We start from the raw sequence: 14,710 nt of genomic DNA on the forward strand, positions 1-14,710 counted from the left end.
GGCACAAAACAGCTGTAACACAAAGTACAACACTCTACTGTCTTTTCCTGTCTGCTGCTTGGTGCTGGGCAGATAGTGAACAACACATTTATCTGAACTTGTCCCTGCTGCAAACAGCTGAGGTTCCAACACGCCACAGAACACACACTGCAAAGTCAGGTGATCATTCTCTGTGGGTTTCTTACTGCAAACAACAAACTTTTACAGCACACACACAGTCCTCTGATCCATTTCTTTTACCATAAAGTTATGTCTTAGATCAGCTTTCGACTCCACCTTCTTCCCAGAGCAGTTGTTAAGTGCTTCAGAGTTGCTTCTGTAAATAGTAGACCCCGCTGGTTTGAAACCGTTTCTACTACGTCCATTCTCACAACAGTGTCGGTGCCATAAACACTTTTACAGCGCACAAAACAACCAAGTGTGAAACATTCGGAGCTCGTACACTTCCAGACTGTCGAACCCTCCCAGCCCCAAATTCCCATTCCTCCCCACTCTCTCTCACATGCTCCCCATTAGCACTCACCACCCTTTGATCCCACTCTCCCAGTTTAGACAATCATGTCGACACTAATACCCCAAATTAGCCCAGAATCGCACAACTCTTACACTTTGGGATGGCCACTGTTGGACACTTGCAGCAATACAGATGATCATGTGCACTTACTTATAACCAGACAGGTAACTTCAAATAGAAAAAGCTGAACTGGGGCAGCACTGTGTCAATGTTCATCGTGATAATAGTAATAATGATGAAGGCCGATGATTTATCTGACATGTTGCTTTCTCTTTCACAGTAATGTTCAGGGCGACAGCCAGACAAGCATCTGCATCACTATCGAACCTGGTCTTCTTCTGAAAGGGGACATCCTGGTAGGACCAACACAAACACACACACACACACACACACACACACACACACACACACACACACACACACACACACACACACACACACACACACACACACACACACACACACACACACACACACACACACACACACACACACACACACACAAACACACAGCAGCCAGAGCTTAACGACAGAGTTAAATACTGGTTTAGCGTCTCCGCTGTTTCAGTCGCATTCTGTGAATTTAACGAGGAAACGAGAAACTGGAGACACACCGCCACCGATTTTGTTCTTGTTCTCACATGTGAAACCAATAACAGGGGAAAGTTTATTGTCCTACTTATACCAGAAGGATAAAATGGGAGCTAAATGATGATTATCACAGAACGCCCACGAGAGCATCTGCACGGATGATGCACAGATTTTTATAGTTTTTTTTTACTGAGGGAATCCTGTTGGTTTTTTCCAGTCTGACGTCGGGGTGTATGTACTGTATGCATGTGCTGCAGCGGTTTATAGTATCCATTCACAGAAAAAAAAAAAATAGGGCCATAAAAAGCAGGGGAAAGACACTTGGCCGGGTCCTATACCTCAGTTTATAGACCCTCATTAGCACACAATACGTTTCCTGGAAACTATGATGTCAAAATGGCTGTGGGCTTTCCAACAGCGTTTGGAGCACGGCCCTAATAAGACATGACATCAGTTTGGAAAAGGCTTCTTTTCACATTTTGAGGGAAATATATAAAAGCAGAGCGTAAAAAAAAAAGATCCTCAGTAAAGTACCCCTGCTTTATATTTGCATGTATTTTTAGCAGAACAACTGCACAGATCAGCAAAAGGTCTCTGCTTCTGCCGTCATTCGGACCATAATGTTATCCATGAGGTGTCCTGGGGGCTCGGCACGGAGGCACGGAGGATTTCAAAGGCAGCACTTACTGTGCGCTCGGGGCTGTTCCGCTTCGGCCCCTCAGAGCTCATATCTCATCCTTTATTTAAGACGGACTAATGGATTCTGCTGAATGCATCATCTGACTGAGCCACCGCCTGCTGATGCTTGTTATTATTCAGATAACATGGAAAATGGGAACTGCAGCCTCGCGGCCAAGCGGGAGTCGGCCTGGAGTGTGCTCCGGCATATTTCAAACTGCAGGAGTGTGTGTTCGTGCAGGTGAAATGAGTTGTGGATTTTGTGACTGCTAATAAATTACTACTCGCAGAATGATTAAATATAATATATATATAATTAGGGAGGAAAATCTTTCAGGTTTTTTCTCTCACTGGCCAGTTAAGAGACATTTTAGTTGTCCAAAATAAACAATATACTGTAAAATACATCTTGGATGGAGTTAGTTCCACATATTAGTTCCTTGCAGAGTGTTGGATGAGAAGATCGAGACCACTCACATCTTTCTTGTAAATATGAAACAGTAGAATAAAGACTAGAACAAAGGGGAACAACTGGCCTGACTCCGTTTTAAGACATGAACTCCAGAGAGGGTCCACTTGGGGTCCGGACTTTCCCTTTCACACATGAACAAAGCAGCAGATTCTCTCCTCACAACAACACAGATATCTGCAGTGCATCAGGTGACGGGTGCTGCAGCAGGCAGAGGCAGGAAGTAACCTATTAATTCTGCCGTGAGTGCTTTTGTTTTGCCTCGCCGCAAGAAAGTGAACGAGCCTAATGCTGTCAAACTTTTAGAGATTATCCGATCGCAGGAGGGAGCTTCGGTGAAAATTTAATGTGGTGCGTGAATACGGTCTCAAAAGCAGCATGTAAGCCCAAAATGAATGTTTTCCTTCTTCTGTTTTTTGTTCTCGAACTTGGCCCAGCAGCATTGTTTTCCTCTTGAAACGGACCCCTCAGCGGGAGGTTCACCGACTCCAGAGAGCTGTGCTGAGCCACAGGATATTTTACTTTGCCTTCCTTTCATCCTCGCCCCTTATATGTCTTGGTCTGATATGGCTCCACAAGTCGAAAAATAGGTTTATTGAAAGTAGCCAGTTTGGTTTCTTTACCAGCTCTCAGTGTAGTAGATAGATAATTGTGATATTTTAAATGCTCACTTTCATTCTAGCAGTGGGATGCTTCTCTATTATTCTTTACAGTTGTTTAGGTTTTTACTGTAAATCTTCCTGCAGTACCTGTAAATGTGAGGTCCTTGTAAAAGGTCCGGGCTTCACATCAGGGAATCGGCAGGAGGGAGAGAGACGATTTTCCCACGTGTGGTTTTAGTATTGCTCTTAAAGCTGTTGTGCAGGGAGAAGCAGTGCAAGATAATAACGTGCGCGAAGAGGCCATACATCGCGAGGGATATATATATAAAACGCCTTAAATGCTTTTTCTAGCTGGGAGCCAGGGTAGTGAAAGACCTCGCAGTGAATCAAGTTGACAGGTTTCTGGCTCGCGTTCCACACAGATCCTTTCATATTGTGCTCACTTGATTTTGTGAGTGGATCAGCCATTTGATTCTGCTTTTGTTTCTGCTGAAAACAACATTTCTTTTGTTCTCATCAAACCTGACACTTGGTGTAAATAAGCCCCGACATTATTATTCATTCGGTGGCACTGCTCGATACAGTATCGTTTAAATTGTCTCCTCGTGCTTTTTCGCCCCTCCAGCTCAAGTGCTACCACAAGCGCTACCGCAGCCCGTGCCGAGACGTGATCTTCCGGGTGCAGTTTCACACGTGTGCTGTTCACGACCTGGGGATCGTCTTTGGGAAAGATGAGCTCGACGAGACGTTCAAAGGTAACAGATGTGGGATGAAAACAAGTTCCTCTGATTCTCTGCAGTAGATGTATTCCCTTATAACCTGTGTGCTACTGTAATGACTCAGAAACCTTGGGTGCTCTTTTTATTTTATGTCTACTGCAGATGACAGGTTTCCAGAGTATGGAAAAGTGGAGTTTATTTTCTCCTTCGGGCCAGAGAAGATACATGGTAAGCATCAATGTGTCTGGTTTTCCACAACATTCATTTTCCTACTACACTTGAATGTTTGCTTGAGGTGATATCTTTTGAGATTGAAAGACATTCACGTTTCTGCTCTGCCTCTTTGTACTTCTGGTCAAGGTATGGATCACCTGGAAAACGGGCCGAGCGTGTCGGTGGACTACAACACACAGGATGCCCTGATTCGCTGGGACTCGTATGAAAACTTCAACCAGAGCTGCGAGGACACCGCAGACGGTAAGCGCCGTTCGGCTGATGGAAGTAATGAGCAGTAACTCACCTGCAGCACCGTTGGATGTTCAATAAGATTCAATAACTTCTCTTGATGAGATTATTGTTGAAGATAACTTAAATATAATTCAAAATAAACACAAAATAAATGCAACACACAGAGACGGTACATGCACATGCCCCCCTCTTGTGTGTTGTAAAGTTAACAAGCTGATAATTACAATAGCTCTTTACAGCCATTGCCCTTATGGCCACATACACAAATGTGCAATAACCTGCAAGTTATTCTGAGTAAATTAATCTCATTTAAGTAACAGCCTGCACATCAGATTCATGCATGTGAGCTCTAACTACTTGATGACTTTAGCACTCCTGTCAATTGTGACACGCTGCAGCAGAGGTCCACACGAGGTCAGTGAGTGGACATGCTCCTCTCATCACCTATAAGGTGGCTTTACATGCATGTTACACACATGTGACTGCGGCAATGTGTTTTAATGTGCTTGAGAGGAAGCTGTGCTGCTATTCTGGTCTCATCCCTCTCACTCACACACACACACACACACACACACACACACACACACACACACACACACACACACACACACACACACACACACACACACACACACACACACACACACACACACACACACACACACACACACACACACACACACACACACACACACACACAAACAGCCTGTAACCAAGTCGACCCCTGTAACAAGGGTGTGTTTGTCCTCCTGCGTGACACAGAGGACAGATTCAGCCTCTGTCCTGATGGACTTTAAAGACTTGTTTCACACTCTTATCTTTTTAAAACACCCACGCGACCGGGTCAACCTCGGGTCACGTTTAAGCTCATGATGGAAACACACAGAGAGTTTCAGTTGTGAATCAACGCAGATACACGACGTGTGGAGGAGCACCAACGTCACCCTGAGTCTGCATTGAGAGATGCATTCCTAGATGTAAATGGTAAAATTGTGTTTTGAAAGGGAGGAGAGACATTGGCAACGCTGAATTCATTTGTGGTGAAACTACGGCCGCAGAGAAGCCAAAGGCCCGGTGGGACCGGCCTCTATTGCGTCCCAGAGCGCCGTGCGAGACATTCCTGGGTTTCGCCACAGGCGTGGACGGAGCCAAACTATCGAGGGAGCGGTGGTCACTCTGTGGCCAACAACGCTACTTTCTCCGCCACCCAAAAAAAAGGAAGAAATGCCACGCCCTTAGTGAAAGTGGCGAGCCTGTTGTTTCGCCTTGGAGAGCGGCGGCCCATGTTTGGATCATCAGTTTGTTTTGGAATGACTATAAGTAGAAAACTTGTCAATAACACTCCTTTTAAAGAGGAATTTATTACGTCTGTGTGATGGATAACGTCCCCGCCAGAGGAAATGTGCTGTGACCTGACCCAGCACTGACTGTGGCTCCAACAGAGGTTCAACCACAGAGTAAAATCTGAGTTGAACAAATTAATGATCATATTCAACAAGTGAGGAATTCCAAAGTTGCAGTTCAGAGCATTTTTCATGATCTCAAAAGTGAAAAGGACAAAATTACATATTTTGGTTTAAATAAAGGAGGCTTTCTCTATATTAATGTTCTTGACTCCTCCTGTGTGTTTCTATTAATCTCCCGTTATTAAAGGTCAGAGGTTTGCTTGGCTTCATTTTATCAGTTCCCATAAAACATCATCCCCACACTCGGGGGGGCTTGAAATAGGCCTTGCTAAAATAGCATAGGTGTTAGTCATTCCGTCTCAGTGGAGGTGAGTTGTGTGTGTGTCTGTGTGTGTGCGGTTGCTTGTGTGCCTCATTTTGCCTTCTGTCATCTGATGATATGGTCAAATCGGAATTTGACTTCGGTGAGCTGGCACACACACACACACACACACACACACACACACACAGCACACACGACAGCACACACAATTTCAACTTTACATACGAGCAGAAACACACTATAAATATAATCAACTGCACGTACGCACAAATGCACAAACACACACAATCACCAGCTCTTATTTTAGCTACTTGAGACTTGGAGAAGTCGATAAGACTTCAAGCAAGTCCCATAATAGCCTTTTGTGCCTTTTGTGCTTCATTCAGCCGGCACAGTGCACGCTGAATTTTCAATGAGCTCGACTTGCAAATGGCATTTAAAGAGCGTTTAAAATGGTTCCCTCTCACAGAGACAAGGGTTTCCAGGAAACCGGAGTGTTTCCACTGTCATTTGGCTTCACACTTGTTGGTGCTGAAAAGGCAGTTAGCTCCTCTGACAGAGGAGCAGTTAGAGCCCAGAGGGAAAACGGGCGAGGATGTGTCTTTGGTTAGGAGTAAAAAGTATTGTTGTTGTTGGATTCGCAGCGAGTCAGGGTTGCAGTTTGCTTTTCTGAGCGCGAGGCTACTTACAACAGTTCTTTGCTTATCAAGGCGTTGCACAAATCCCAAAATGATGGGGTCAGTGTTTTGATGGGACGGACGCTGGGGGAGCGATGTCTGTGTGGTCGCTGGATTCCAAAGATTGATGTCAAACTTTCACTACAGCTGCTGTGGGTCCATGTCAACACGGTGTCTGTATTTGTGTCTTTCCTGCACCTTGTAAAAAACAGGAGCAAGAAAATACACAAAACATTTCAACATTTACACAATTCACTCATGCAGACATCGGCTTTTACACATAATTGTGTTTTAAAATAAAGACACATAATATGATCAAATCCTTAGTTGTCATGGAATATATTTTATCCTTATCACCTGTTACTTTGCTGGACAAGGTCTCAGGATCATATGTTACTCATTAATCTCTTCACATGTTTTTTATCTCCTTATTTTTCTGGAACTGAAATAACTGAGCCACAGTGAATGTGTGTGTGGCAGTTAGACTGAAATTGATTAATTGGTTAAATATATATATCTATAACATGTTGTCATATGGGGAGATGTTTGAGGTATGTCGTCTCCCCTCATTGATATAAATGGGATCAAGAGGGAGAACTTTTACTCCCTGAAACTAAAACACAAACCTTCCTCTTGAGCTTTATGTTTTACCGTCCAAAGTGACGGTTATTTGGTTATTGGCTGATTATTGATGTTAAATCATGGAATCAGTTCTCAGAGAATCCCCTCAGAGAGCAGAGCCTGTCCTCTCAAACCTGACTGGATCAAATCATTTGCCATGAAGTCGTTTCTGACTGAAAGATCAAGGTCTGTATATACACTGAAGAAAGGATCCTACTTGGAAAGATTGATGAGTTTTGACTCCGCTGGCTCATTCTCTGCATTTTTGGAATAATTGCGATGAGAGATTGGAGAGTGAAACAATTAGATGCACACTACGAGAAAGAGAGAGAGAAGCAGATGTCGCAAGTTTTAAACTGGCGTCTAATTCCGCTCCATTGTTTCTCTGTGCTGGTTTAAATAGACCGTTTCCAGAGAATCCTCCTCTCGCCTCCGAGGAGCTGGAGGAGTTAAAGGCTGGAAACTCCTCCACTGGCGTGTGAAGCTCTTTTGTGCACACATTCACAGGAGGAGGAGTGACGGAGAATGTCATTGTGGGCTTGTCTCTTCACTGCTGCTCGGGCGCAGACAGTCTCTTAGAGTCACTACGGGGCCAACGTGCGTCCAGCGATTCTCCGACCTCCGACTGCGAAGTGAGGCAACTGGCGCCTTGATTCAAGCTGTGGAGGAGTTCCTCCCTCAAACCCGTGTTCAGTCTGTCCTGTGCTCTTCACAACGCTGGAGAGAAACTCCGTCACACATTTAACAGCTGACGTCTGTGGCAGCATGTGAGTAGCTCGCTCGACACTCTGGATGTGGGCATCTGAGGCAAGAACCTTTATTTTGTGGGCATGTGCTCAGTGAATGATTGACATCAGGTTGTCTATTATCCAGGCGTTTGGCCACACGGTGTTTTATTTGTTAAATGTTTTTTGTACTGCTTCAACCAAGCAAGTGATTCCTCGAGGTTAAATCTTTTCCACGGCTTTTATCCAATACTGATAAAATGTTTAGGTGCATTGCAGGAACATACAGTCTGTTGGTCTGTTGAAAGTGGCCTACAGGATCTAATCTGAAGTAAAATGGGTAGAAAACACAAGCAGGCAGATGATCGTGCAGCCGTTCAACCCTGATGTTGACTTAGTTTATTTCAAAAAGAATTAAGAAATGTAAACTGCGAGATTTTGAACTACAAAAATACATCTCAAGTTTTGATTGAAATGTGAAATTGAGGTACTGTGGCAATTTCTAGAAAGAAAATGAACCAATTTTTATTTCTAATGTCTCTGTGTACGCTTACTTTCTAAAGCCTTTAAGTTACTGTTCCTTCAAGCTCCAATACACTTTCCCCTGTGTGGCCTGTGTCTTTGTGCCGTTCTGCACTTTCTCTGCAGGAGGTTAATGCTTCTTCTTTGTTCCTTTTCACATTAGTCGCAGGGCAATGTCTGTGTTTTCATCCCCACTGTCTTAACTCACCCAGCAGAGGCGACCGTGTCGGCCCTGGTGGACACAGACTATTCTTTGCTGCATGCTTGTCGCACAAGACCGGGGTTTAAATGAGGGCGGTTAAATTTAAGTGTGTATTTGTGTGAGGTACAGACAGGGGTCTGTTTGAGGAGGAGTTACATAATCCTGGTGGAGATAGAAATGGATGCAACAGAGTGATATCATGGCTGAGACTGTTTTCTACATTCTAATAATAACTCTGCTTGCTCGTGGGCCCCTCGGCAGGGTAGGTACTTTCAAAACGCATCAACTTTGCCACCGATTCCCTGTGGCCACTTTGTAAACCCCCTACAAACTTATAAACCCTGTTTTTGTTTGAAAACTCCTGGGCTACGTTTTAGTCTCGACGGGCAGAACCTGAGATGTTTGGAAACGAGGATGATAGACACTTACAACCACTTTCTGATTTGGGACTTTTCCCCGTCACAACATCGTGTTTGCTGATTCGTCAGGCTCCAATCACACGCCCCCCTTTCCAGGAGAAAACAATCAACATTAACCTCAAGTACCAGAGTAGAACGCAACGTGGATAATCAATTACAAGCTACATCTGAAGCTTCCTGCACCTGAAACTTCTGTCTGTGACTCTGACTCCCTGATGCTACAAAGCAATGTTCAATGCAATCTCATCGAAACAGACTCGGGTCATTTCACCAGAGAGATGCGGAGGTGAAACGTCTGGATCCTCTGTGTTGGCAACAGGCTTCTGCTCTATCAGCCCCTCAGTCTGGCCTGAGGCTTTAGGGGGATTACGCTGCTTTGACTCCAAACTTTCTTTAGATCAGATTGCATAATAGCTGAGACGAGAAAGAAAGGGCACTGGTGAAGACTGCAGTGGACACAGAGGGAATGTTGTGTCCCTGTTTGGACTGAGAAGGGCACAGGGACAGGGACAGAGACAGGGGGCCACTGTCAGGCCGCTGTCACTGACTGTGGGCGAGTTCAGATGTGTGTGTGTGTGCTACATCGATTGTGACAGGTACTAACTTTTTGTTCAGTTCTCTCGGTGGTACAAACAGATTCGTAGTGCACTTGTGTTTGTGTCGTACTTTATTGTAACGGTTTCTGTAACACTCCTGATCCCAGGAGAGAACAAGGGCCAGTTATCATTATGACGGTTTGAGAACAAATATCTGACTGCATGAAATACAAAACTAAATAACAACAATTTATATCCAAAAGGTCTAAGATCAGCTTCACTGTAACGTCATAATGTTCTTGGAGAAGACTTTTCTGGCCATAACTCAGGGACATGGGGGGATATCTGGTTTTTCAGTGTTTGGTGATTTTTACTGTCCGGCTTTGGGAATCAAGCAAAGTTTAGGGGAATATTAGTTGAGGAAAAAAACCTAGAGTTGTACTTTTTATTATACTCCGGTTTAGGGTGTGTTATTGGCCCGGGGCATCATTTGGAATTAGTTACTTAGCTAATGGAATTGCCCTCTTCCTATAGCCAAGAGGTGGGTGGACACACAAGAGGAAATTGACATTCATGGTCTCTGCTCCCTTCTTCTTATCTTTCTTTTTAAAGAGAGTCCTAATCATGCATTGCACTTTCCTATTACGGTTTTCTTAACTTCCCAAGAAACAGAGTTTGGAAAAGCAGCATAATGTGATATCCTCCTCTCCATCTTTAGGTTAATGATAGTGACACTATACACGAGGACAGGGGTTTATCTGGTGAGGAGATGAACTAGGTGGTAATTTGTCATACAACACAAACACTGCCTCATTAGCTTTGGAAATGAATTGCATTTTTAGTCCTCCTCTCTCTCTCTCTCTCTCTCTCTCTCTCTCTCTCTCTCATAAATGGCTGGAGAAGTGCGTTGGGACACTGGAAATTTCCACATCCAAATAATCACCAAACATTTTTGTTGCCTGAAGGCACTGAAAAGTTTCTTGACAGTTAAAGCCACCGTAAAGAATCATATTGATACAGCTCTGGTACCAGTTTGTGTCTGGTCAGGAGCGAGACCAGCTTGTGTCCGTGGCATTTACCAGGATGCTGATTGTAACGGGAGCTGACAGGAGTCGCTGTAGAAACCACCGAGACCGAGGCGAGCAACACTGGACCCACCGAAGCTTCTCCTCACCTCTAGAGCGAGATAGACAGCTCATCAGATGCTCTTCTCATTTGGCCCCCAGGATTTTCCCTTCACAGCCCTGCTGCTAACGACTGTTAATGACTTTTCCTGAGACGGAATGAAACACAATACTCTGCATGGATGAACTGTCTGGCTGATAAATAGTTCATGGTGTGTGTGTGTGTTGGTTGTGTCTGTACTTATGTGTTGTTGTTAGTAGGATGTGGGACAAATATAGTCTCTACCTCGGACCAACAGTGGCTGAATGTATCCTAAGTGGTGTCAGGTTACAGTTTATGTTAATGAACACTTTTAAATATTTAGGCCTCCATATGTTTAGATATGAGAAACATTAATTGACTTTGGGTTTCACTTTGAAGCTTATTTTTGGACTACGAATAATACAGCATCTAACCATGGCATTGGGTCGGTTGTGACTCGTTTTTTGAAGGTCAAAGAAACACCCGTATTGATCGATATCTCACTCCTGCCTCTTTGAAACCTCCATCCATCACCTTGTGCTTTGTTTCCTCCGTCTTAGCACAGTTTGCACTCTTCGCACATCGATTTGCAGTAATCTTTGATGCATTTTTAATGAGCTGCAAGTGAAGTGTTCATTAAGCTAGAGCGGGTTTGTGTACTTACATTTGACTCAGCATTCTGGGGATATGGATGTTGGCAATAGCTCAGCTGTTGCTGCAGGTTTTCTATTTCCTGCTGTGCTTAAAGCTCTTTTGACTTTAGTTAATCTTGCTTCTGGATGAATTTGCACCGGTCAGATTCGTTCAGCTCAAAGATGGGAGCAGCCTCCTGTGTAGATCATTTACGAGGCCACATTATTTATGTAATAAGTGTCCTTGAGCTGTCATGTACATTAAAAACATGCTTTGTTACCAAATCAATACACATGAAGGTGTACAGCAGCTGAATGTCCTCATCTGTTTGGCTTCTTGAATGTTAAATCACTGGCCATTAGTAGTTATAGCAGTTAAGGCCTGAGCAGACGTTTTGAAAATGTTTCATGGTTGTTATTTAGTAACGTCGCTCTTGTAGCCAGTGGACATGGACCCCCAACTGTGTTGGAATGCCAAGACATTCCCTCACGCGCGCACATCCACTAGTAAAGAGCAGCACATGGTGTGTTTGTCCATGTAGGCTTGAGCGGAAACATTGCTATTTCCGCTGTGAAGGGGGTATCTATTGCCACATGGGGTCACAGCTCATAGTTCAGAGATCAGGAGGCTGCACAGTTGCACCATCTGGGCTGCAGAACCTCGAAATATCGGACAGAACCTTCCAAGTGCAGCACTTTGTATTTTGTAGAGTAAAGTTTTGCAATTCATTTCTTTGCTGTTGTTTTCCCAAAGCATGTTGTGATTGTTTTTCTGCCTCACTCTCTTGAAGAGGATTTGGTGACACAACCTGTTGCTCACTCCAGATTGTTCTAACATGGTCCGCTCCCCCCCGCTGTTGAGTTATTAGTAAAGGCTGTGGGGTCGGGACTGCAGACATTCTCCTCTGACTAATGTGCTTAGGATCACAGGAGAAGTATTCACCTCCTGGGGAGTATGTAAAAACACACCAACACGGACGGACACGATCTACGATATCACACATACACATGACCTTTCTTATCACATGAAAGAACGTCGGCAGAGGTTATTTGTGGAGGCTTACGCGTGGTCATTTCTGCCCAAATGAAAACAGCAGCAGTCATAGCAGCACACACAGAAGCAGCCGAAACATAAATAGTCAGCTCGCCGTAAAACGTCTCACAGGTGTAAAGTGACAGATTAGATTTCTGTGGCACAGATGGGGATGTTGTGGATCCGCGGATCGCTCATCGGTCACGTCATCGAATAAAGTGAAGACATGAACTAGTTAAAGAGGTGTGAGGACAGCGGGCTTCCATTTGATGTGAAGGAGGGGAGCTCATCGCAATCTTCATCATCTTCACTGAAAGAACAGAGCGAGAGGCCAGGGGAAGGACGTGGGGGAGAGAAGAAAAGAAAGCTTTAAGAGACGAGAGGGGGTGTTAAACATCTGTGAGTCAAATGAGGGAAATCTGATTGAAACCATATCATGTAATTTCCATTCAATTGCCATGAAATGAGGATGTGAATAGAGGCCAAAGTCACATTTATTGTTGGAAAGTGACCTTCCAGCATGTTGATGTGTTCAGATGACACAACAGACTGAAGAGCTTTCAGACTGAGGGGGGAAAAGTTGTGTTGTGTTACTAAAAGTTGTTATAAGACCTCCTTATATTCTATACAAGTCAGACCGGGACCCTGTCAGTTCACCCAGTGAGCCTCTCTCTCTGTTTTCTCCATCTGGCTGCAGCAGGGAGGAGGTTTCTTTCAGCTTCCGAGCTCGGAGAGACCTCGTGAAGTTACTGTTGCTGGGACAAAGTAGCTCTTTCTATTACACGAGTGTTTTTGACACCAGCTGGCTGCAGGAGGGGGCATCGATCTGTATATGTCTGTCTTTTATTTTAGACGCAGTTTTCACAGGAGTGGTCTCTTGAGTGAAAAGTCAGTGAAACTGGGCTTTTAGAAACCGTGCATCAAGGAAGTGGGTGTGTGCGAGAGAGAGCCGAACCTAATGGGACTGATGTCATTCTATCAAACTCTGGATCTCAGTGGCTCCTCACCCTCCCACCTCTCCTCATGCACCGCCGAACAGGCTGTTGTGATAGACCTCCCACATACGCACACACAGCAGGGGCAAGCCTTTAGACTAGTGAGAGCCACCGAGCAGCCAGCAGCAGCAGCAGCTCTCCTGATCCGGCCAGACAGCGAGCTATTCAGGACAGGGAGGAGGAGAAGGAGAAGGAACTGTAGCCAAAACCAACTCCCCTAACTCCTGCTGTAATCCCTCATGTCCCCACCCCGGGGGGGCTCCTCCGCAGGGCTTTTCCCAGATCAGTTTGAGACTGTGCCGTCGTCCACTACTCTCTCAGGTAGGGGAACCTCCACCTGTGGAGGTGTTTCTGCCATTTCCTCTGACAAGGCTTTGACTTACTTTGAGGTAACTTGTGGATGTGCTGTAGTTATGAGGTTCGGGGATGTGAACTTGGCAAAGATGTGGAACTGATCCTCTCAACTGTGTGAGTCGCATTTAGCCACAGTGCAGGTGATTGTAAAGGTAGTGAAATGGAGAAAGCATGGGGAGCTCTTCTTTCATGACTTATGTCTATGTTTATCGGGATGATGGATGCATTAATGGTGTGTGTGTGTGTGTGTGTGTGTGTGTTTATGTGTGGGTGTGTGTGGACTGGAATGTTTGCGCAGCCCCTAATTTGATACTTAAGCATTTTCATAAGCTATATAAATGATTAATGATGGCTGGTTTTGGATCCTCCCGTCTTAGCAGCTATATTTGTAGAGAATTCTCATGAATAGCTACGAAAACACAGAAAATGTGCAGCCTTGTATGGCCCTTTATAGTCTGTGCTGACTATGGTAGTCATGACAACTACCTTGAGTTTTGATTAACTTGGCTGCCTAGACCAAAGGTTACACTGGAGATCCACTGTCCGAATGCCATGAAATACTGCAACAGGCCATTAGCATAAGACTAGACATGTCTGAGGCTACTGTGGCCTCTCTTCCCCCCCCCATGCGGTCCATTATTGTACCAATCAAAGTAAACCAAATGAGGGATTAGTAAGAGTAAACATACACCGAGTTTCTCTCTGACCAAGAACCACCGGATTGGTCTACCAGCAGTCTGGCAGGGAAACAGCTACAGTGCGCCATTCCCTTGGCAAGTTGCCTCGGGCCAACCAAGGAGACCTTGCAGCATCCAGCTCGTGCACGCCCACCAAGCTCAATCACAGAGCGCTGTATTCACCGAGGCTGCGATGGAGATATCTATAAGTTACAGAGGCACAGACAGCTTCTTTGTGCAGCTCCTTTCCCAGCTGTAGAATCTGATTTGGTTACCCCGGCCTGCCTCATCATGGGTTATGAGGTTCCTTGGTAACTGTAATGGACTGGGGAAGACAAATTATCTGACAAGGTATTGTTTTTCTCTTTGCCTTCCTGAACTATGTTTAACCACACAAACTGT

The 14,710-nt window shown here is 44.8% G+C and overlaps 1 protein-coding gene across 9 annotated transcripts in view; it reads left to right on the forward strand.

The window, feature by feature from the left end:
- Window positions 1–14,710, forward strand: part of tns1b (tensin 1b) — a 138,166-nt gene that overhangs the window by 102,368 nt on the left and 21,088 nt on the right. For all 9 annotated transcript variants that reach the window (XM_035174866.2, XM_035174856.2, XM_035174858.2 and 6 more), the window contains 4 exons: window positions 795–870; window positions 3,480–3,609; window positions 3,736–3,801; window positions 3,928–4,050. In XM_035174866.2, the coding sequence (XP_035030757.2) occupies window positions 795–870; window positions 3,480–3,609; window positions 3,736–3,801; window positions 3,928–4,050 (395 nt within the window). The remainder of the gene's footprint in view (window positions 1–794; window positions 871–3,479; window positions 3,610–3,735; window positions 3,802–3,927; window positions 4,051–14,710) is intronic.

This window comes from Hippoglossus stenolepis, chromosome 13 (assembly GCF_022539355.2).
Source record: "Hippoglossus stenolepis isolate QCI-W04-F060 chromosome 13, HSTE1.2, whole genome shotgun sequence".
NCBI classification, from domain to species: Eukaryota; Metazoa; Chordata; class Actinopteri; order Pleuronectiformes; family Pleuronectidae; genus Hippoglossus; species Hippoglossus stenolepis.